This window comes from Periplaneta americana, chromosome 16 (assembly GCF_040183065.1).
Source record: "Periplaneta americana isolate PAMFEO1 chromosome 16, P.americana_PAMFEO1_priV1, whole genome shotgun sequence".
Taxonomy (NCBI): Eukaryota; Metazoa; Arthropoda; class Insecta; order Blattodea; family Blattidae; genus Periplaneta; species Periplaneta americana.
Genome location: NC_091132.1, coordinates 74,706,856 through 74,729,229, shown reverse-complemented (window position 1 = coordinate 74,729,229; position 22,374 = coordinate 74,706,856). Strand labels below are relative to the sequence as shown.

The following is a 22,374-nucleotide window of genomic DNA, read 5'->3' as shown; positions in this document are numbered from 1 at the left end:
CACAACTGCGTAAATACTCTTTAGCTCTTAAGTTACGTGACCAGATTTTTTTTTCACAATTTCCGGGGACAGATATATGTATATCGACATATGAAGAAACCACTTTTAGCTTTATTTCTGTTAGCTTGTCATTCACTTATGTTTTACGCAATATAAAGAATTAAAAGATTCATTCTATTTACTTGTTAAAAACACTCATTCTACTTATCCATTAGGCCTACTTAAACTAGGTACTGGTATTTTTATAAGAGTGATTTTTTAAACAAGATTTCCAAATGTACAGCAAATTCCTTACAGGTCATCCTCAAGTTGATTACGATAGCAAGCATGGCTCGAACAGTTTCTAAACTTATTTTCGATTTTTGGTTTGTGCACATCACGTTCATTGAAGAAAACACTCTCTCCACTGAAATAGGCCCTATTACTTCCAGGAAGACACAGATAATATGTCACCATTTTTCCATTTCGTCATCATTACATAGCATTCCCCGATCGCCGGCTGGCGATGCACGGAGGAGGCTGGCCTAGGGACGAGAGGTGTTGCCTCGACACCTTAGTGTAGTCAGCCGGTGTGGGTTTGGGAATGTGCCTAGCTTGAGGGTTACATTGCAAATAAAGGCATTCCTAGTGGAAAATGAGCATTTTAAAATACAATGTGAGCTTTTAAACGAATACTAGCAGTAACAGTACCGGTAATAATAATAACTCTTAATTTTAGATTCCTAGGCTAATATAAATAACGATGTAAACTGCCACATAAATATGTTAGAGATAGGTTGGGTTAATAATGTTTTATCAACCTAGAATAGAATAGTTGGAATATTACGTCCGTGAAATATTAAACATAAAATTCGATAAACTCGTTTTATAATGGTCTTATATTTGTCAGAGGCAAATGGAAAGCGACGATACTACCTGCAAGGAAACAGTAAATATCAGGACTAGAACGGATGCAGCCATCATCCGGAAACTGCAGCTTGAGAGGCATGAGCTCCTTGAGGCCCAGGTCGCTGAACGCAGGCAGTGTCTTGAGACGGCCTCCCTTCAAGAGACGGAGTTCGTCCGCCAGGCGCACATTGGGCCCATACACGAAGTTGCCGTCTATGTATGCGGTAGCAGTATTGGTCTGAACACGAGGACCTGCAATACAGAGCGGCTGTGAATGTAATTATGGAAGAAAAAGGAGAGAGAAAAGCGGAATAATAGAAACAGAAGGGAAGAAAAGAATGAAGTAAAGAAAGTAAGACTTGAAAAAGAAGAAAAGAACGTAAAACCGAAAATATATAAGATAAAAAGCTACGAAACAATAAACAAGAAGGAAGAGAAAGAGAGAAAGAAAGAAAGAAAGAAAGAAGAAAGAATATGAAAGCAAGAAATGGTGCAATATAAGAAAAGATGAAAGAAAATTCGTAGAATCACTATAAATCACGTGGAGAGTTCAAGGTACATTACGACCCTTTCCAATACCAAGTACAGTTATTTCGTTATTTCCAAGAAAGGCATCTTCTCTGTACTCAATAAGATTGGTAAAGCTCGAATGGCATTAATTTGTATCATCTCGTGGGGTGCGGCGACTTGTGACGGGGGGCGGATTTGCTTGCTTTTTTCACTCTGGTATTAATGTCATCCGAACTTTACCAGTCTTATTAGGTACCCATAAGATGCCTTTCTTGTAAATAACGAAACCACGTGATTTTCAGGCTCCTATGATTTTCACGTAACTGTACTTGGCATTTGAAAGAGTTGTGTACCTCTCCCAAAAGGCTCGATTTTCTTGGGCATTGCTACTGTGATACACCGTGCACTCTGACTATGAAATCACTCACTAATGGTCTGTCGCCTCTCGACGCAATTCAGCTATCGGCGTGATTCCTGACACACATGACGTCATTCAAATTCGTTATCAGAGATCGAAAACAACCCTGTAGCAGGTAGTTGTTCGATTTCATATAGACCCTAATCGTATGTCACCGCATGTTAAAATTCATCTTAGCATAATCGATACAGTAAAAATGAAAACTGACCAAGTGCAAAAAGCAAATTTTTTAGAAAACTAAAAAAAACTGTACATTATTCAGTTTTATGTGAATAATGACCTGAAAATGTTACAAGTACAACTTATTGGCATACAGTTTACTATAATAAAGTTGAATTAATTCTTACTTCCTCACATTTAAATATATGGGTCAGTTTGTTAGCTTCCTCAGAACTTTGTTTTTTTGCACTTGGTCAGCTTTCATTTTGACTGTATCAATCATGAAACAAGGACCTTTAGTTTTTAATAAATACCTTAACCAGTGCAAGAAAATAAATGCAGCAGCATTCGCTCCTCAAGTCACTAGTAATATTTTAAAGTAACAGGCCTGCGTAACATTACACAATTACATATAGTAAGGCAGTAAAAAATTTAGAGGTGTATTTAGATTCAAATTTAAATTTTCAAAGTCAAGTGACCTACATATGTAAGAAAACTTTTTCCATAATTCATTCCCTCAGATACTTAACCAAAGTTTTACCTCTCAGCCTTAAAAAGAACCTGATCCAAACTTTAGTGATGCCCCACTTTGCGATTCTCTATTCACGAATCTAAATACTGATCTTGCCCATAGACGACAGCGTGTTCACAATATCTGCGTTCGTTTCGTTTGTAACATTAGAAAATTCGATCATGTAACACCGTCACTAGAATTGTTGTCTTGGAGTCCACTTAAAGAAAGAAGATTCTTCAACTCTCTCTCTTATTACTATTTAAAATCATCCACACCTCCACATCCTCTTACCTAGCATCTCATTTTATTTATCTTTCACTACCTCGAACCCGGAACATGTACCTTCTCTCTATTCCTCTGCACAGAACATTCTTCTGCTCTTCATCTTTCAGCATATCTATTCCACGCCTCTGGAACTCTCTCCCTGACCATGTCAGAGACTGTCGGAAAATATTAAAATTCAAATTTAAATTAAAAAAACACATTCTAGTTCATGGAATTGCTTGTTGAACACCTGTCAGGTTGCGCAACTTCGGCTTAACCCATGACATATAGTAAATATTGTAACTATGCTGTTGTAAAATTGACAATTAATATGTAATGTATTTATTATTATTATTATTATTATTATTATTATTATTATTATTATTATTATTATTATTATCAGTTATCACTATCATCATTGCTATCTCTTTTTTTCTATCTTTTTTTCTTGTATTAGCTCGATGAGAGTTCTATAGTGTTCTTTTGACCCTGTTGACCCTCTATAGGCCTTTAATTTAATTTGTATTATTTTCACCAGCGTCTGTATTTCTTTTTTGTATTTATATGTGCTATCTGGTGGGATGGAAGAGAAGGCCTTATGGCCTTAATCCTATCAGATTAAATAAATAAAGAACTATGATATGCAAACTTTATATCCCCAATGTCTTGCGGGTTGCATCGGGCCGTTAAGGAGCAAATTTGTTGTGAGTTGCATTAGCGCACTCTCGCTACGGAGCAAGATAAAATACAAAAATAAGTGTTTGAACACATCCAACGGGTGCCAAGAGATCGTCTCCCAATAATAATGAAAAATTGCCAACCTTGGGGAACAAGACGTCAGGAACGACCATTGAAACGACTACTGGACAACTGAGACCGAAATGGATCAACCATCTGGTCCAAATCCATGAAAAGTGTGATGATGATGATGATGATGATGATGATGATGATGATACAAAATCCTGACTTGTGAAGGAGAAGTTTCTTCCTTCTCTATATTTCCATTACTTCGAATACTGTATTCCAGGTTCTATTTTGTAATACAAACCAAGAACGCGCTGGAATATTTGATAATATAATTTATTAGTCTACGATTTGTCACCTTACCGATCGTAGATAGGAAATAAGATGTCAGGGACGACCATTAAAACGACTACTGTATAACTGAAACAGAAACGAATCAACCATTTGGTCCAAATCCATTAAACGTGTTGTTACGATGATGATGATGATGATGATGATGATGATGATGATTATACAAAATCCTGACATGTGAAGAAGTTTCTTCCTTCTCTATATTGCCATTGCTTCGAATACTGTATTCCAAGTTCTATTTTGTAGTACAAACCAAGAGCGCGCTGGAATATTTGAGAATACAATTCATTAAGATTTGTCACCTTACTGATCGAAGATAAAAGAACAAGATGTCAGGGACGACCATTGAAACGACTATTGGACAACTGAGACAGGAACGGATCCACCATTTGGTCCAAATCCATGAAAAGCGTTATTATTATTATTATTATTATTATTATTATTATTATTATTATTCAAAATCCTGATATGTGAAGGAGAAATTTTTTCCTCCTCTATATTTCTATTACTTCGAATACTGTATTCCAGGTTCTATTTTGTAGTAGAAACCAAAAACGCGCTGGAATATTTGATAATATAATTTATTACGATTTGTCACCTTACTGATCGAAGATAGGGAACAAAATGTCAGGGACGACCATTAAAATGACTGCTGGACAGAGGCAGGAACGGATCAACCATTTGGTCCAAATCCATGCAATACAAAATCTTGACATATGAAGGAAAATTCTTACCCCTCCTCTACATTTTCATTACTTCGAATACTGTATTCCAAGATATATTTTATACTACAAACCAAGAGCGCACTGGAATATTTAATAATATAATTTATTACGATTTGTCACCTTACTGATGGAGATAGCAAGCAGAGTTGAGGAAGTTCTTGTAGTCGAATCGCGGACTCCTGACCCGCCATTCTGCGTCACTCATCTCACACCTTACTACGACACTGAAGTGGGGTGCGGGGGAGTGGACCCCTCCCCGAGCGATCCTTGTGCGGTGTCGCGCCGCGCACAGGGGAGGAGATGCGCCACGTCATCCAGTATTCGCCCCTCAGGGATCCGGCGAGCAGAAAGCGAGAGCGGCTCTCACCGGGCCGCCACCTCCTAGCCCCGCCTGCCGCCCTGGCCCGCACAAGCACGGCGCCCCACCAACAAACCCTACGCACCCCACCTCAAGAAGCGGCCGACGTCGGGCGACCCGCGTCACCGGCGCCGATCTCAAGACGACCGCGAGGGTGAGATCGGGGGTTCGGTAAGCAGTAAACACGATGCATACTCGAGCAAAAATCTTCCCTTGTCGTGTTTACGCGTCATGCGGGTAGCAGAAGCGCGCAGGATGCTGTTCTGCTTGTTTGTTCGGGGTAAGGGGTTGTTGTGTGTGTTGCGGATCGATAATTATTCCGGGCGCAGGCGTCAATTAGCGCGTCGTGTGCTGTCGATAACTGCTCGACGCTCTCATTGGCTGACTGCATAATTAATACGGGCGATCCAGCCAACCACAAAGGGTAACTGCGGACCGATGTCTTACATCACGGGGAAAGATAAAGCTCCCCAGTGTATTGACATGCTCCAAAAATTGTTCTTGCGATTCATTAAAACTGTTTCCTGCCCTAAGTATAAATTTGTAAAATTATTTGTGTTCTATATCAGTGTTTCTCAACTGCCGAGCCCTGGCATCAATTAAGCCGGGCCGCGAATTATATTCTCCTAGAATTTGTCATTTTACTTTTCTAAACATTTTTCATGAATAAATATTTTATAGCGGAAATATTCTTAGGAGAATAATGTTCATGATTGTGTCGAAAAGCGCAGATCCAGATCGTCCCTATCCAAACTTGCATGACATAGCATTGTAATAGTAATTATTTCAATAAGTAAATGTAAATTATTGTTGGATATATTAAGTATAATAGGCTTACTTCTGTTGCATATCAATTATCAAATTATTAATTTTGAAATACAATTGTATAATGGCGTGGCAAACATATTTGTTCAAAACGTTTCGATTATGAAAACTTTGTTTTTCCGCCACATATCTTTGTGAAACTGCACTTTCTGCCACGGATGTGCTTAATAGTGTCCTGCAATGTTCGGACATGAGAGAGGCAACCAAGATATTACAAACATCGTCTTATTTCAAATGAAAAGCTAGTCGCAAGATCTGTGCTAACAAATATTGATAAGTGGGTGATTCCTGTCGTATTCTAACCTATATACAGGTTATTATAGTATCATTCTTACTACGGTACTAATTTTCTTAATGTGTAAGTTTCGTGGAATTCTTTATCAATTAAATCTTCAGTATCATTATTCCGAGTGTTATTACCAGGTTTCGCATTTTAGTCACACTGAATTTAACGAGAAATATAGCCTTGTACGGAGGGAGTTCAAATGTCTGGCACGGTGGTACAGTAGGCGGTACAGTAGGCCTACGGTGATTGTAAATAATGAAGTATATCATGACAAGTAGAGATGAACAAAACTAACTGCCGCTCTCGCTCGCTGTGTTCGCTGCATTTGTCTTTGGAGTCTCGGCTCGTCATTCTCGCTGCGCTTCGAGTCTCGCTCGTCATTCTCGAAATAGCATTTGGTCGGCGTGGAAAGATTTCGTAACTTTGAATAACATACATAATTGAAATAAATAACATTATAAATGTTTAAATGAGACAAAAAGACAAAACAGAACAGTATCTTAGTTATCAAAATGTTCTGGTTCTATTATATGACATTACCTATGGTTATATGAATTAAAAAATCTCAAATAAATTTGCAATTCTAAGAAACATAAAACATGACATTAATATATTTTTACTTGAGATTGCACACTTGATCTTAAACATATGGAAAGAAAATTCCTAGCCTTTTAATAAGGGCCTAGTAATTAAATAAAGACTGGGGAACGGATTATTAAACACTGAAAGGTAGAGATGTTTCAAATAACAACTTGATTGTTTATACATATATAACAGTTGCCAAGGTAGATAAAAGTTCAGTCAGGTATAAACAACTGCTGACTTCGGGACTTGATCACAATATCGAGTCTCGGACTCAAAACTAGTCTTTACGTCAAGGACGCGACGTAATACAACATTGTCGTGCGGGTTTTCGGCTTTGCGGGCGCTGTCTCGTTTTCTCGATCGTTGTTCATCTCTAATGACAATACTGTAACTTCATTTTAATGGTTTTCACAATATGTTTGCCACGCCATTGATTATACAATTATATTTCAAAAGTAATAATTTGATAATTGATATACAACAGAAGTAGGCCTATTATACATAATATATCCAACAATCATTTACACTTATTTACTGAAATAACTACTCTTACAATTACAAAAGATATAGACTCTGATATGTTACCATTCCTTACACAAAAATAATAATTTCTAGATTTCGAAATAAACAACTACAGTGTAGATATTGGTGGCGGCATTTGTCTCCTGGTGCTCCTCCTCTATGACTGAACGGAGTCACAATGAACTCGTCGACATACAAATATACGTAACAACGTGAGCTCGTACTTAACGTAAGTCAGAACTCATAGAGCTCTTGTATCGTGCTTGTGCCTTTGACTGACGTCATTAATGTACCAGGAGAAACTATTCCATCCAATATACCTTTTGTGACAAATATGAGAAGTCTGGTTATTACCACATATAAATTCGCCATTGTTTTGAAGTTATAAATAAAGAATTTCAGCATCGAATACGTCCGCCATTTTGTTGACTTCTTAACGCATCGTTACTGTTTTAATGCGACGAATAGGTCCTAATAAATTAACAATGAGTTTAAAGATGTGTTAGCAATAACGATGCTTGGTGAAACACACAAACTGACTAACGTGTCATTAAATTATTTAACGAGACGTTATAATGATAACGAAGTTTGATGAAACCGGCCATCAGGATATCTTACAAGTATTAAGTTTGCTTACCAAGGCGACAGTCGTCCCTGACGCCTGCTAGGGACCGCAGCATGTTCATGCACGTCTGTTTGTAGAGGCGGTAGAAGTGGTCTTCGGGAGGCAGAGCTACAGGCAGACAGTTCGGGTGACGCCTGCCCGTCCCACAGCAGCTCGGTTCTCTCAGGTCGCTGGGATCTGAGAATCAAATCAATTTCATCTGTATCTCCTGATTTTAGTTTATAAACTAATGCAGTGAGACAGTGTTTCCCCTATTCCCAGTACTTTTTAACCTTTACATTGACATAGCTATTAAGGACTCGCAGAGGCAAATACAAATACATTTTATCATAGCGGGTATTACTCAACCAAAGCCAGTGGAATGCTGCAGCCCGGAGCGCCACATGTACTTCTCCTGCGTTCGTATAGCGTCATCGCGATAGTTTACATTACGCCCGCGTCTCCACTCGCCTCGGTCGAGTAATACATTGCTCCGCCGATTTAGTAGAATGCGTTTAAGTCTAAAGAAAGCAGCGAAACTGTACAATCAGTGCTGTCATGGAGGCCACACGGGGCCATACATCGTATGAGAACCTACAATTGTTTTAATTAATCGTATGGGGAAAAGAAAATTTTGTCTGTACGGAGTCATACGGCATATGACTGCATAAGTTTTGTACGCGGAGATCTGTACAGATCTTAGATCATCTCTTGCTGTTCTAGTGTATTTTGTTTGATGTTCATAAACAAAAATTGTCCAGTTCTGCAGGGAATCCAGAATTATATAAAATAATGGTTGAAAAACACTCCAAGCTTCATCGTGACAAGTGTGCATCTACGGTGGAGCTACATGATGTATTCTTTAAATCAAGCTTGTTGCACAATTAAAATGTAAAACAAAACGATTTCTTTGCTTCTCCTTTAATATTAAAAAAATTATTAAACGACAGTCGGAGAAATAGAGAGGAGAATAAAACACATGGGGCGTATGATGAAGAGAAAAATTACCATGACAGCACTGAGTACAACGTGGTCTTTGTGACGAGAATCCAAGCCTCCGCATACTGGTAAGGCATCATGTCACAAAAGGATCACGTCTGAGTATTTCTGACAAAGTAAATATTATTCAACGCCTTTGTAAACGGTGCAAATATTAAGGATACTGCTGGAGAGTTAAAGGTAATATTAATTTATTCATTCGTTCATTCGTTAATTTATTTATTCATTTATTTATTCATTCATTCATTTATTTACTTATTTACGTATCTATCTGTCTATCTGTCTGTCTGTCTATCTATATCTATCTGTCTCTGTCTCTGTCTCTGTCTCTGTGTCTGTGTCTGTCTGTCTGTCTATTTTGTAACTTACTTTATTGATTAATTTTAATATTACTGCATTAACATAAAAATGAACATTTAAAATTCTTCTACATGAAATTTTATATCTATGGTTCGGATAAGTAACTGTATCAGGCACGGTAAGATTACAATTATTCACAGAATTGAAGTTGTATTGCAACAGAAAAATCTTTCCATTAATAAAATTTAATTTGAATGCGCATACCTTTGGTCTCCGCTGTGAAGGTGAGGTCGTGATCCATAAGCTGTCCCCAGGCAGCGAACATGAGCGACACAGCGTGGTCGTGTGGTCCCTCATTTCGGTGCACATGAGCGGACACAACCCGCGGGTTCGGGAGTGGGAATCCCGCTCGGTTCACTCGCAGTTCGCTCACACCTGTACAGAATATCAACGCTCACTGGTGCATATTGCTGTCAACGTCTTGCATGGATATTGATCATCTGACCAGGGGATTGCAAATCGTAGGGAGGCCTCAAGAGGACAGGGAATATTTGAGGCGGTCCATTTCAAACTGGTTATGTGCATTTTCACAAATTTTTCATGAAAAAAAAACTGCTTCAAATAAACCTTATATAAGAAGGTAACCGCCTTCTAGAAAGGTGGGCTTTGTTTGCTGGAATATAACTATAGCTCGTGCGGAACCTGGTGAAGCTTGGAGGGAGGGAACAGTAGTGTAGTGTGGGGTCGGCTACCGGCCAATGTTACAGTGACGAGATGCAAGCGAGACTGAACAAGCGTTACCCCCTCCACTCCTAACCGCCCGTAGAACCGATTTCGCCATCAAGGTCAAGCTTCGCCAGGTTCCGTTCGAGCTATATCTATGTCCTGAGCCTCAGTTATTCTCTTTTGTTTAGATAAAGGACTTATAAAGTATCTAATAGCAAGTTTTGGAAGAACAATGTGGAAATAACTTCTGAAATAACAGTGAATGAAAAGAGGAAGTTTTAAATCATTGAGAAAAGTACAGACATCGATTTGGGCTTACTTTAACAAGTAAATATGAAAATACAGAGTGAGTCAGCCAGGGCTAGACCGGCATCAGCGGAAAGTCGTATACGTAGTAACTGCTGCGCCATCACAGTGATCAGACCTCTTGCTCACGTACGTTTCGTGTTTAGTTACGTAAACACGTTCACATAGTGAGGGTGCTGCTGTATACCGTACATTTAGAGTGCAGTAGAGTGTCCATTATGAAATATAGCCTTGGACAACGAGTATTTATGTACCGTACGACAACTTTGTGAAATACGAATCTTGGAGAAAAGTTGTAAAAAAGTTCTGCCAGTCATTCCCTGATTTACAAATAGGACTAAGCAATAAATCCAGCTAAATTAAAGCAGACGCTTGTACAGACTCTTATTATGCCACAATTCGATTATTGTGACGCTTTATTCGGTGATCTCAGGGTGGATTTATCCCATAAACTGCAACGTGTTCATAATGCGTGTGTTCGTTTCATTTGTAATGTCCGCTACTACGATCACATTTGCCTTTTTTCGATAAATTATTGTGGCTCGAGTTAAAAGAGAGGAGAAAGTTACATTCCCTTTCTCCCTTATACCGAATTTTGCACACCTCTGCTCCCTTTTAATTATTTGTCCGATTCCACAATCTTTCTCGCTATCATAACTTAAATACTCGGTCACGATATAACACGCTAGAAACACCACTCCACACGTCATCTCTTTATTCTTCACCTTTCACTGTTGCTACTTCTCGTCACTGGAATTCTCTGCCGCCTGAAGTCAAGGGCTGCCGAACTTTAATTTATTTTAAATGTAAATTAGAAATACATCTTATGATTAGTTGCCAGACCTAACGCGTTTCAAATATTTAATGCAATGTATTCCACTGTAGGCCTATTTATTTTTATTTTTTGTTTCTTATTTTTATTGTGTAATCATGCAAATCGTGTTTATTTATCACTTAACCAATATGTAGGCCTATCCCACTGTGTTGTTTTTTTATTATTAGTCTATTTTTTTATTGTGTACATTTCATTCAATTGTCGGTTTCTGGTTTAATTATGTGAATCCTACTTACTTGTAATCTAATACTAAAAAAATATTCCAGTGTGTTTATTTTTATTTTTACTGTGTACATTTTTTTATTGAATTATCGGTTTCTGTTTTTGCGTGATTCGTATTTGATTCTAACAACATTAATTTGTATTCCACTACGTTTATTTTTATTTTATGAGATAAATTTTTATGTAACTACCTCTTTTGATCTCATTATGTACAGTAGTGGCAGAAAAACCGGACCGACCCTTGCAGCTGATTTCAGAGCCTTGTTCACTCCAGAGCGTCGGTGCATATTCCTTGGTCCCGAAACCACCTGTGCAGTTGAACAACAGCCACGCAGGTGGTTACTGTTTTCGTCCGTCCCCCCCCTCCACTACTGACAAAATGTTCAGACGCGGTGCGACATTCGTTACTGTAGGTACGTTAACAGAAGCCACAATTTAAGTCACACAGAGTATTATGTGCACTCATAATTGAGTTCTGGCGTCTTGTCAGCTCACTTGAGATGTGTGGATGTAAAGGAAAAAATTGTGACGGTGTCGTGTATAGTTCCTGGGTTAGCTCAGTCGGTAGAGCGTTCGCGCGCTAAGCGATCGATACCCGGCCCCGGAACAATTTTTCCTTGAAATTCAATATCACAAGAATTTATTAAAGAAAGAGAGCAAAATAAGAACAAATAGTAAGATAACATAAAGTTTTGGGCATAAAGAGAATTAAAATAAATAATATTCCCAAAAACGTGTTTTTAAACAATCCTTAAAACACCGGCAATTTGGTAAAATTCTGTATTCTAAAGGAAGTTGGCTAAAAGTTGTTAAAAATGGTTAAGTCGTTTCGTTCCATAAGTAACTGAGCTATGCTGAGGAAAAAGAATATTTTCTTTCTGTCTTTTTAAATAAGTATGTATATCTTTATTAAACTGAAATATAATATTAATATGTATTAAATTTTTAATAACTTTGTACATGAAAATAGCAGCACCTAATTTGACAATTGATTCAACTGGCAGGACGAAAGAAAATTGATATATATACTTAACTGGAATCAAATAATGAAAACCCAATAAATTTCTTAAAGCTCTATTTTGAATAATTTGTAAAGGTCTCAAAGCAGTTTACAATACGAAGGCTAAAAGTATCTCGTATCAACTGGGAATGGAGAGGGGAAAAGGAACTGGTCATCCTACCCATTATCTCCTGACTTAGTTGCGTCATGAGTGACATCTTATTGGCGTCACTTACGAGATTCAAACATGTCTTCGGACAGTTGACTGAACAACAACAGTAGTCAAATACTTCAAAAGTGTCTTAACAGTTCCTTATTCCATAGTAATTAAATTTTAAACAAAAAGTATTAATTTTAGGCACAATGAGTTACAAATAGCAGGAATGCACAATATACTAAGACAGCTTAATTAAAATTGCTGTAGTCGCTAATGGATCATGTAGGAGGAAGTGTGTGCAATGTACTCAGGACGAGCCGACACTGAACAGTTCCTGCCTACGCAACGCACGCAGGCTCTGATGTAACAACAAATGCAATGCGGTTAGTTCCACCTCTTGACGCAACAATTGCATGCGACAGTCTTTTGTTCTTGCCGCCACAGCGTGCATTTTCACCGATCGAGTCCGCGTTCTCAACTTGAACGAATCTCCGGGTTTGTGTAAGAAGCGACTTGTCCCGAGTCCTTCATGTAATTTTGTGTACGAGTGGCTGAACTCTATCTTTACGACGGAGTAGCGGCATTAGACCTATTATTTATCCTACGGTGTACAGCACTTTCATCTCCATTAAAATACTAACAATTTATAACTACACCCGGATTCTTCTTCTTCTTCTTCTTCTTCTTCTTATTATTATTATTATTATTATTATTATTATTATTATTATCATTATTATTATTATTATTATTATTATTATTATTATTATTATTATTATTATTATTATTATTATTTAACCTTTCAGACTGACAATCGTCTTGACACTGTACATTACGTAGCATTAGGAACTAAAGTGAAAGTACGAATTTGTATCTTACCGTATTTTTGGTGAAATAATCCTTAATTATGTTTTATTTAACGATGCTCGCAACTGCGGAGGTTATATCAGCGTCGCCGGTGTGCCGGAATTTTATTTAGTATTTAGTATTTATTTATTTAACCTGGTAGAGATAAGGCCGTCAGGCCTTCTCTGCCCCTCTACCAGGGTAGTACAACTATAATATGAACAATAAAATTAAAATTAACATTAAATTTACAATTACAATTACAATAAAAATTAAAGTACGACAAGATTACCTGATTAATTAAAGCTAGACATTTTATCATAGAAGTTAAGGACAAAGAATATTTTTGTATTTACTGAATTACAAATTAAACCTACAATAACAAAAATCTATAGTAATGAAATTACCGGATATTGAAATATTTTGTGATAGATTAAGAGAACTATTTACAAGAAACCATGTCTGAACGAGTCTCAATTACTGGCCAAGTGCCCAGTAAGTTGGCGTTTGAATTCAATTTTATTTCGACAGTCCCTGATGCTAACAGGTAACGAATTCCAGAGTTTGGCAGGGCTATTGTGAAAGAGGATGAGTATGAGGAGGTGCGATGGGATGGTATTGTTAGTATTGTTTCATGGCGAGAGCGTGTGTTCAGATTGTGGTGGGAAGAAAGGTAAGTGAAGCGAGACGACAGGTACGAAGGAATAGAAGAGTTCAAGATTTCGAAGAGAAGGAGAAGTGAATGTAAATTTCTTTTCTTATCTAGTTTAAGCCAACCTATTGTTTCCAGGGATGGGGTAATATGATCATATTTACGAATATTGCTTACAAAACGTACACACAAGTTATGAGCACGTTGAAGTTTCGTTTTGTTGTCGCTGGAAAGGTCAGTGAGTAAAATGTCAGCAGAGTCAAAATAGGGAAATACAAGCGTCTGCACAAGGGACTTTTTTAAGCAAGAGGGAAGATGAACATTTATCCTTTTTAGCACATGGATAATAGAATATACTTTTCTGCAGGTTTCTGTGATTTGGATGTCCCAGTTGAGATTATTATCCATATGAATGCCAAGATTTTTTACCGAAGAACTGAAAGGGATATGCACTGTACTTACTTTAACGGGGGAAATGTCGAGGTGCTTTACAGCGTCGGTTTGCCGTTTGTTTCCTAATATAATTGCTTGTGTCTTTCCAGGATTGACATTAAGATGGAATTTCTTTGTCCATGTCACAATCGAGTCAATGTCTTCGTTCAATGTATCTATAGCGTCATTTATTCGCTCTAAGCGGGAAGAGATGTAGCATTGAAGATTGTCAGCATACAAGTGATAGTTACAATGCCTTACAAGAGATGTAATATCATTGACATATATTGTGAACAACAATGGTCCGAGTACCGAACCCTGTGGTATACCTGATGTTATGTTAAGCCAGGAAGAGCTTCGATTCCCGGATACAACACATTGTTGTCTTTCCCTTAAGTAGGATTCGAACCAACTCACAGCAGTCTCTGACAAATGCAGATTTCTCAATTTAAGGGTGAGCAGGTCAAAATTTACAGAATTGAAAGAATTTTGTCCCGCAGGAGTTCTTCGACATGCCAGTAAATATACTGACATGATCCTGTCGCATTTAAACACACTTAAATTCCATCGACCTCGGCCGGGATCGAACCCGCAACCTCGAGCATAGAAGGCCAGCGCTATACCAACTACGCTACCGAGGGCAACTTGGTGAAATAAAATGGATGATTTCGGTGTTAAGCTTGCCAATATTTCGGTGCATATTTCGTGAAATAAGTTGTCAAATTCGTTGGGTGTTTCGTGAAAGAAGTTCTCAATTAAATGTATTATGTTACGTTTAACACAAAAATTTTTTATCTTCGCCTTGACACACGTCACATGCCAGTATCATCAAAATATGAGCCGTTCAGAGCAGAAGTGGTGTAAGTCAAGAATGGGTAATGAGGGTTGAAGTAACCATTCTGTGAAATACAGCGCAGACTAGCAATTAATATTCACTTTATTTAAACTACTAGCTGTACCCGTGCGCTTCGCTGCACTTGTTACAAATAAATATAAAGTAATTACATAATTAAAATAGGACGTTTGATCCAGGGAACAATCGTGTTTGATAGAAGGATAAATTGTTTAATAAGTTACTTAATTTAAATTGTATCCAAATAATGAAAATGCGATCATTTTGGTCCAGAGACCACTCATTTGGTGCAATGATAATTCCATTAACATATTTCTTAAATGTTATTACATGCAAATAATTAAAATATAATTTGATTCAGAGAACATTCATATTTGGTGCAACGATAATTCGTTTAACATTTTTCTAAATTAGTCTTGAATGCATCCTTTAATAAATCAATCCAAATTAATAGAGTGCATTGTGTACGAAGATAATTTTTATGTTAACCTTACTGCGCATTTTTTTTTAAGTTTATTTTATTCACGCTTTAACATCTGTGGTCATGTCGCGTGTTTAGAACGGCTCATATAAACTGAGCATGGTTTCTTTATTGTCCGTACGATGATTTGTTCATCAGACAGTCAGAATTTTCGTGTCCACATTAAATGTAAGGAACCACATTTTCTGCAAACAATTCACACCAAATTCATTGTGGTCCCCCAGAAAATCTCTTCGCATCAAAATATAGCCTCCGGTGCATAACACAACACATTCTTTAATCTTTGCTTCAGTCTTTTACAGAAATCTATCTTTCCCGTTAGCCATAGGTCTAGAGATAGTAAAATTAAGTGTACACAATATTTATAGAGAAAATACAGAAATATTTGCGTTACCAAACGTTTGAAAAATTAACTGAAACAAGTCACAAATAGGTTTTTTAACAATATTGAATTAAATTTTGGTCCATATTTCGTAGTTTTTCCGATAGAGGAGATATATTTTGTTGTTATTGACATATTTTGCACATTTATTCTAATTTCACGTTATTTCGCGAGTTTGATTTCCTTAAATATGGTATTTTAGGTATCTAGAAGGGTAAATGTAACAATGAAAGTAATTGTAGAAAAATTTGGCACATATCGCTATTAACAAAAAAAATACGGCCCCTAATTATTATAGAGAATCGGACTGTATTTCTTCCATTGGTTGAAAAAATGTTTGGATTATTCTAATGATATTTACGACACAGGCCTTCTGTACTCTGTAGTGGTACCAAAGAGTAGGTGAAAATTGTTTAAGCTGTCGTGAAGAATAAGGGAAACGACGTGCACCTGTGCGATTCGCTGACATACGGCAGTGATTCTGGTGATAGAAAATGGACGCTAACAGAGATGAACTTGACATCAGTTTATAGGCCGAGTAGCTGACGAGACCTCAGGAATGGTCTGTAGTACTTGGTGAAAATTAGATAAATGTTTGGGTTATGCTCATTTCTTGGGGTCATATGTATTTAATGTATCAAAATCCAGACAGAAATATCACAATAAAAATTAGTAGGAAGAGGGTTAAAACAAGGAGATGGGCTAGCGCCGCTGCTCTTTAACATGGCCCTGGAGTACGTGATAAGGAAATTGAATGTGAATACCAACGGTACGCTAGTATACAAATCAGTACAGCTTGCTGCTTACGCTGACGACATAAATATAACGGCTAGAACCCAACAAGACTTAATAAATACCTATTAAAACCTAAAACAATCTTCCAAAGAGGTGGGCCTGAGCATTAACTGTGACAAAACAAAGACCCTGACACAAACACACTCAACATGTCCGATGACCCCCAGCATTACCATAGATGATTACAAAATAGAAAAAGTGGACTATTTTAATTATCTGGGAACGATAATTAACAATAGAAACGATGAAAATCAAGAAATACGAAACAGAATACTTAAAGTTAATCGTTCTTATTATAATCTTTTACCCATGTTCAAATCTAAACAAATTCACCCAAATACCAAAATGAGGCTTTACAAGACAATGATATGCCCGGTGTTAATTTATGGATGCGAAACATGGGTTATGACCAGTAGCGGCTGGTGTTCAAAATAATGAGTGTGCTGCAATCTCTACATCGGCCTACTGTATAGGCCTACACTTATATGTATTTATCTTAATTTGAGTCTCGCCTAGTGATGAAATATGAAGTCCATACGACGTTCTTTCATACTGCAAAACTTGTCACTTGGTGTTAAACCCCTCCATTTTGGACATCATAGTCATTTCTATTGACAGTATTGGAAGAGCAGTGAGACGATCCTGGGACATAGTGTTCCTTAAAAACGTTTTTATACGTTTCAAGCAAGAAAACCATCTTTCTGGCTCAGCAGTGGTCATTGGTGTTGTAACCAAAATATTTAACAACTTCGTTACTTCACAGAATGGATCCTGTAAATTGTTGGAGACTATGTATTGTAACAACTGAGCAGATATCTATATTTCGGAAGTCAGGTCTTCCGTATAGAAATCCAAGTTGTATCTGGAACACACTTTAGTTTAGTATAGTATAGCTGTTGACAGCAACTTCAACAGGTAGATGGCAGCAGCAGTCGGACACTTGAATTACCAAATATATTGTAAAAGTTCCGAGTTCCTCCACAAACAAGCTTTACTATTGCAATCTCCAAGCTGTGTAGTGCTGAAACTGACTACAGCACTTTCCCGCGTAAAAATAGCCAATCAGAGCAGTGATTTCAGCTTCGCACATGCGCATAACTGTCTACATTTTCATGTGGAGTTTTGAGTAGCACAACGAACCCCCCTGAGGCACCAAAGAGCGAAGAGCGAAGACTAAACACTTTATAACGCGTCATGAATATAACCACGGAAAATTGTCAAATGACAGATCAAATACTATGGTATTACAAATACATTATTTGAGCAAAAATTATCATTGTGCTGTAGCACCACTGTAGCATATAAGGACGGGCCGCCCCTGGTTATGACAAAAAAAAAATAGAAAATATAATCAACAGTTTTGAAAGGAAAGTGTTAAGAAGAATTCTCGGACCCGTTAGAGATAAGGGGTTCTGGAGAATAGGACATAACAAAGAAATTTATAATAGATACAAAGATTTGGAGATTTCAGTAATAGTGAAACTAAAAAAATTAGAATGGGCTGGACATGTTCAGACAATGGACAATTCAAGCGTACCGAAGATGGTTATATAGGATCAGATATATGGCAAAGACCTATTGGAAAACCTAGGAAAAGATGGAAGGAGTCAATCAAGGAAGATTGTCAGCAGCTATTGAAGTGTAGGAATTGGGAAGTGAGAGCCCTGGATAGAGAAGATTGGAGGCAGAGAATCAAGAAGGCCAGGGCCCGTTTTGGGCTGTAGCGCCGACGATGATGATGATGATGATGATGATGATGATGATGATGTGTATAATGTAACAGCTAAGGCTAAATACAGGATTTCTTACCTCTCTTTATACAAACACATGTGCACACACCGGTATTTTCTTCCAGGAGTAACGGTTAGCACGTCTAACCAGGTGGCCGGGTTCGATTCCCGGTCGGGGCAAGTTACCTGGTTGAGGTTTTTTCTGGGGTTTTCCCTTAACCCAATATGAGCGAATGCTGGGTAACTTTCGGTGCTGGACCCCGGACTCGTTTCACCGGCATTATCACCTTCATCTCATTCAGACGCTAAATAACCTTAGATGTTGACAAAGCGTCGTAAAATAACCTACTAAAATAAAAAAAAATAAAAATAAATCTTCCAGGAATATCACCTTAGCATGTGTTGCTGGATTTAGTTATATGGAAACAAATAATATGGGGAAAAAGAGAGGAAAAAACAAGTAAAAAGTATGCGAGAAAGGGGATTTCAGGCTGTTTGAAATAATCGATGTGAGCTCCAAGGCAGTAGGCCACTTTTCTCACTGCATTTGAAGATTTAAAAATTTATCCTATGAATGTTATATACGATATATATTTAGCACATAAATCCTGTTTATATTAATTAGACTTACCGTCGGCGTAGACGGGGGCAAGAAGACGCTTGAAGGAGAGCAGGGCGGCGCCCCATGTGGGATGCTGCAGGTTGTTGCATTCGCCGTCGTGGCGACGATAGCGCGAGACTTTGCAGCGCCGGTCAGTGCGGTGCGAGCGCGGACAGAAGTCGGCGATGTCGGTGCGCAGCGTGTTAATGCGCGGCAGACCCAGGGCCACGTCCTCGCGGGACAGCCGGAACCTGCGGGCAATACGCTGTCAGTTTACTAAACCTTAGGCTGTTATATATCTCATATATATAAATGTCATTGACTTGCTGGAGAGAGCATACCCGCCAGCAACCACGGATGCACCATAGTGCAATGTCTTAAGGCTGGTTCACAATAAACCGGAAACGGAAACGACAATGAGAACGGGAATATTGTTAAAATAAATTTATTCTACTCTTTCAGGGGCGAGCTAAAGTTTTTCTTTATATATTATATTTTATGTTACAATTATTTATTAGCAAAATAAATAAATAAATTTAAATGTAAGCATTCACAATTAACTATTGTGAATGCTCATATTTAAATACATTTACTTTAACATTATTTCCGTTATTGTTCTCGTTGTCGTTTCCGTTCCCGGTTTATTGTGAACCAGCCTTTATCTGAGGGTGCACTGTGCTGATTACCGCTGGTGTAGACTGTAGTCTATTGATGTGATTAAATTGGCTCACTTTTTCTATTGAATGATGACTTATTATCGATGCTTCTAATGATACTATATATATTATATTTTCTTGTTTTCTTTTTGTTGTTATTTTAAGTTCGTGTTCATTTTCTATGGAATTTAATTTAGAAAAAACTCTTTGTAATTTTTCTACCACAGTGTTTGTATTTATTTTTTGTATTTATGTGTGTTATCTGGTAGGATGGAAGAGAAGGCCTTATAGCCTTAATTCTGACAGATTAAATAAATAAATAACCAAGTCATCATCTTTTAATGTAGTAGGACGTTATTGTCTATAATAAAATATTTTTTTATTTTTTACTCCAATAGAAAAATTCTACTGTTCAGGTTGGATGTTGCTGTGAAGAACTGGTAATCCAACAGCGTAATATTATGAATAACAGGACAGCTTCACAAATATTCATACTAAAATAAGAATAAAAGTTCTAGGATATTATTCCCAACTGCTTCAAATTTATGTTTATCTTGAATACTAGTGAAATCATACACAAAAATGTATCTTTTAAACCGATATTTGTCAAACATTAATCATTATCAATGAACATTGTACGATATTCTTATCAACAGCTTCAAATTTTTTATCTTGAAGATTATTGAAATCACACATAAAATATATATTTAAAACGGATACTCGTCAAACACTAATCAATGAACATTCTAGGATATTATTCTCAACAGCTTCACATTTATGTTTATCTTGAAGACTATTGAAATTATCTGTGGCCGGGAGGAAAAAATCATAAGTAAAAAGTTTATACTTTTCAGTAGAGCAGTAGAAAGATTGAAATTGGTGTCAATTATAGAGTTTTTTTTAATTAAGAGGTTTTTCCTGGATATTATCTGTTTATATTTCTTCTAAAATAGGTAATGTTGCTCATTTAACAATTTTCTTGATTATTTCCAAAAATAGCCGCACTTAAGCCCTTTTAAGACAAGAACCCAAACAGAGTAGAAGGGACTATGTAAAAATAAGACCTTTTTCATGTCAAAATAAATGAGAAATGTAAATTATTAGGAATGCAAAATGGGTCCTAAACAATTATAGGACTGTTTATCCTGGTGCTTAAAGTTTTAAAAGGAAAGGGCATCAGTATGTGATAAAATGGCTAAAATACAAGTTAGACCTTGTTAATAGGGAAGCATGGAAAGTAAACATGTGCTGGTTTGTAAGGAATAAAGTATTAAATTTTCGTAAGTATTTTATTCTGTGTGTGCTCGATTCAAAAAGTACTTAGGACATATTTTGGTAACGCTCTATAAATCCAGTCAGGAGTCTTATTTGTTTTTAACCGTTTTACCAGATTGTAGAAAATTGTTTCCGCTTTCAGAATATATAAAAATCTCATTTTCACAAAAAATTGACTTAAGATCTTTTTCCTCCCGGCCACAGAGATATATAAAACCGATACTCTTCAACTAATCAATTAACATTCTAGGATATTATTCTCAACAGTTTCAAAATTAGGTTTATTTTACATCTGCATGGTAAATTACATCACCATATTAATTAATACAAACTAAATGTCGCGCTCGCTCCCAGGCCAGGTTTCGGTGTCAAAACATCTGAAACAATCGTGTTCAAGAAGTAAAACTCCAAAATCGCTAGAAATTTAATATACAATTTTCAGTTTTTACAATAAAATAAAGCGAGGCACAGAAAAAGCCATGGCGGGCCGGGTGTGACTTGCAGGCCGTAGTTTGGGCGACCCTGGAATAAAGCATGCAAAACCATTACTCCTTCCCGTAGTGTTAAGTATGATTAAAATAATCTTTTAGCCACCCGCACTCTTAATTTAATTTTATCCGTTGCCGCGCGACTCCAGCGCATTGCGTCAAAGGGATTCCCTGCACTTTCTCTCGCATGTTGGCTGCAATTAGCAAGATTTAACCTGAGAGCGGCGACCCGTGACGGAAAGGGAGGCTTCTTTGTTTTTCTTTGTCGATTTGCACAACGATTGAGGGTGCGGTCCGAGTGAATCTCCCCCATCACAATGAAAATGACTTATGCAATGTGAATAGAATTTTTAATGCAGTGATAAATACTGTTTGTGAAATTGTGTCTCATAGTAAAATCGTCAATGTTATGAACAGAGCTGAGATCCCTTTAACCTGCGCGGTGCTGTAAACGACGCAGTGACTATGTTTCTAGAGGAAAGAAAGAGACCGAAAATACCTATACCTCGCGTGTATACAGGTACAATCGGGTGAAAAATCTTCTAGCAGATCAATGAAACAAAGTTTCCATGTGTACTAAATTTTTCATTATTGAGCAACATTTGCATTGGCATTTAACACAGTAACCTTCATATAACTTTGAAAAGTAATTAAATAAAATACATAAATACAATACACTTCTATGAATAACAAAAACTACAGTTTGACATACATGAATAAAATGTCCTTCTATGCATAACAAATACCAGTATATGGTTCACTGATCTTTATGACAATAAACTACAATATACATTCTGACAGTATCAAAAGAAAAATCGGTACAATCTGGTGAAAAATCTTGTTGGGTACTTGTACTCTGTGAGGTGAACGGGAGTTCTTCCTGTTGTG

The 22,374-nt window shown here is 37.2% G+C and overlaps 1 protein-coding gene across 2 annotated transcripts in view; it reads right to left on the bottom strand.

Annotated features, from left to right (window-relative positions):
• LOC138716443 (peroxidase-like) overlaps positions 1–22,374 on the bottom strand; it is a 118,263-nt gene that overhangs the window by 34,695 nt on the left and 61,194 nt on the right. For both annotated transcript variants that reach the window (XM_069849540.1, XM_069849541.1), the window contains exons 4-7: positions 19,098–19,318; positions 9,317–9,487; positions 7,787–7,951; positions 916–1,140 (exon numbers count right to left, since the gene is read on the bottom strand). In XM_069849540.1, the coding sequence (XP_069705641.1) occupies positions 916–1,140; positions 7,787–7,951; positions 9,317–9,487; positions 19,098–19,318 (782 nt within the window). The remainder of the gene's footprint in view (positions 1–915; positions 1,141–7,786; positions 7,952–9,316; positions 9,488–19,097; positions 19,319–22,374) is intronic.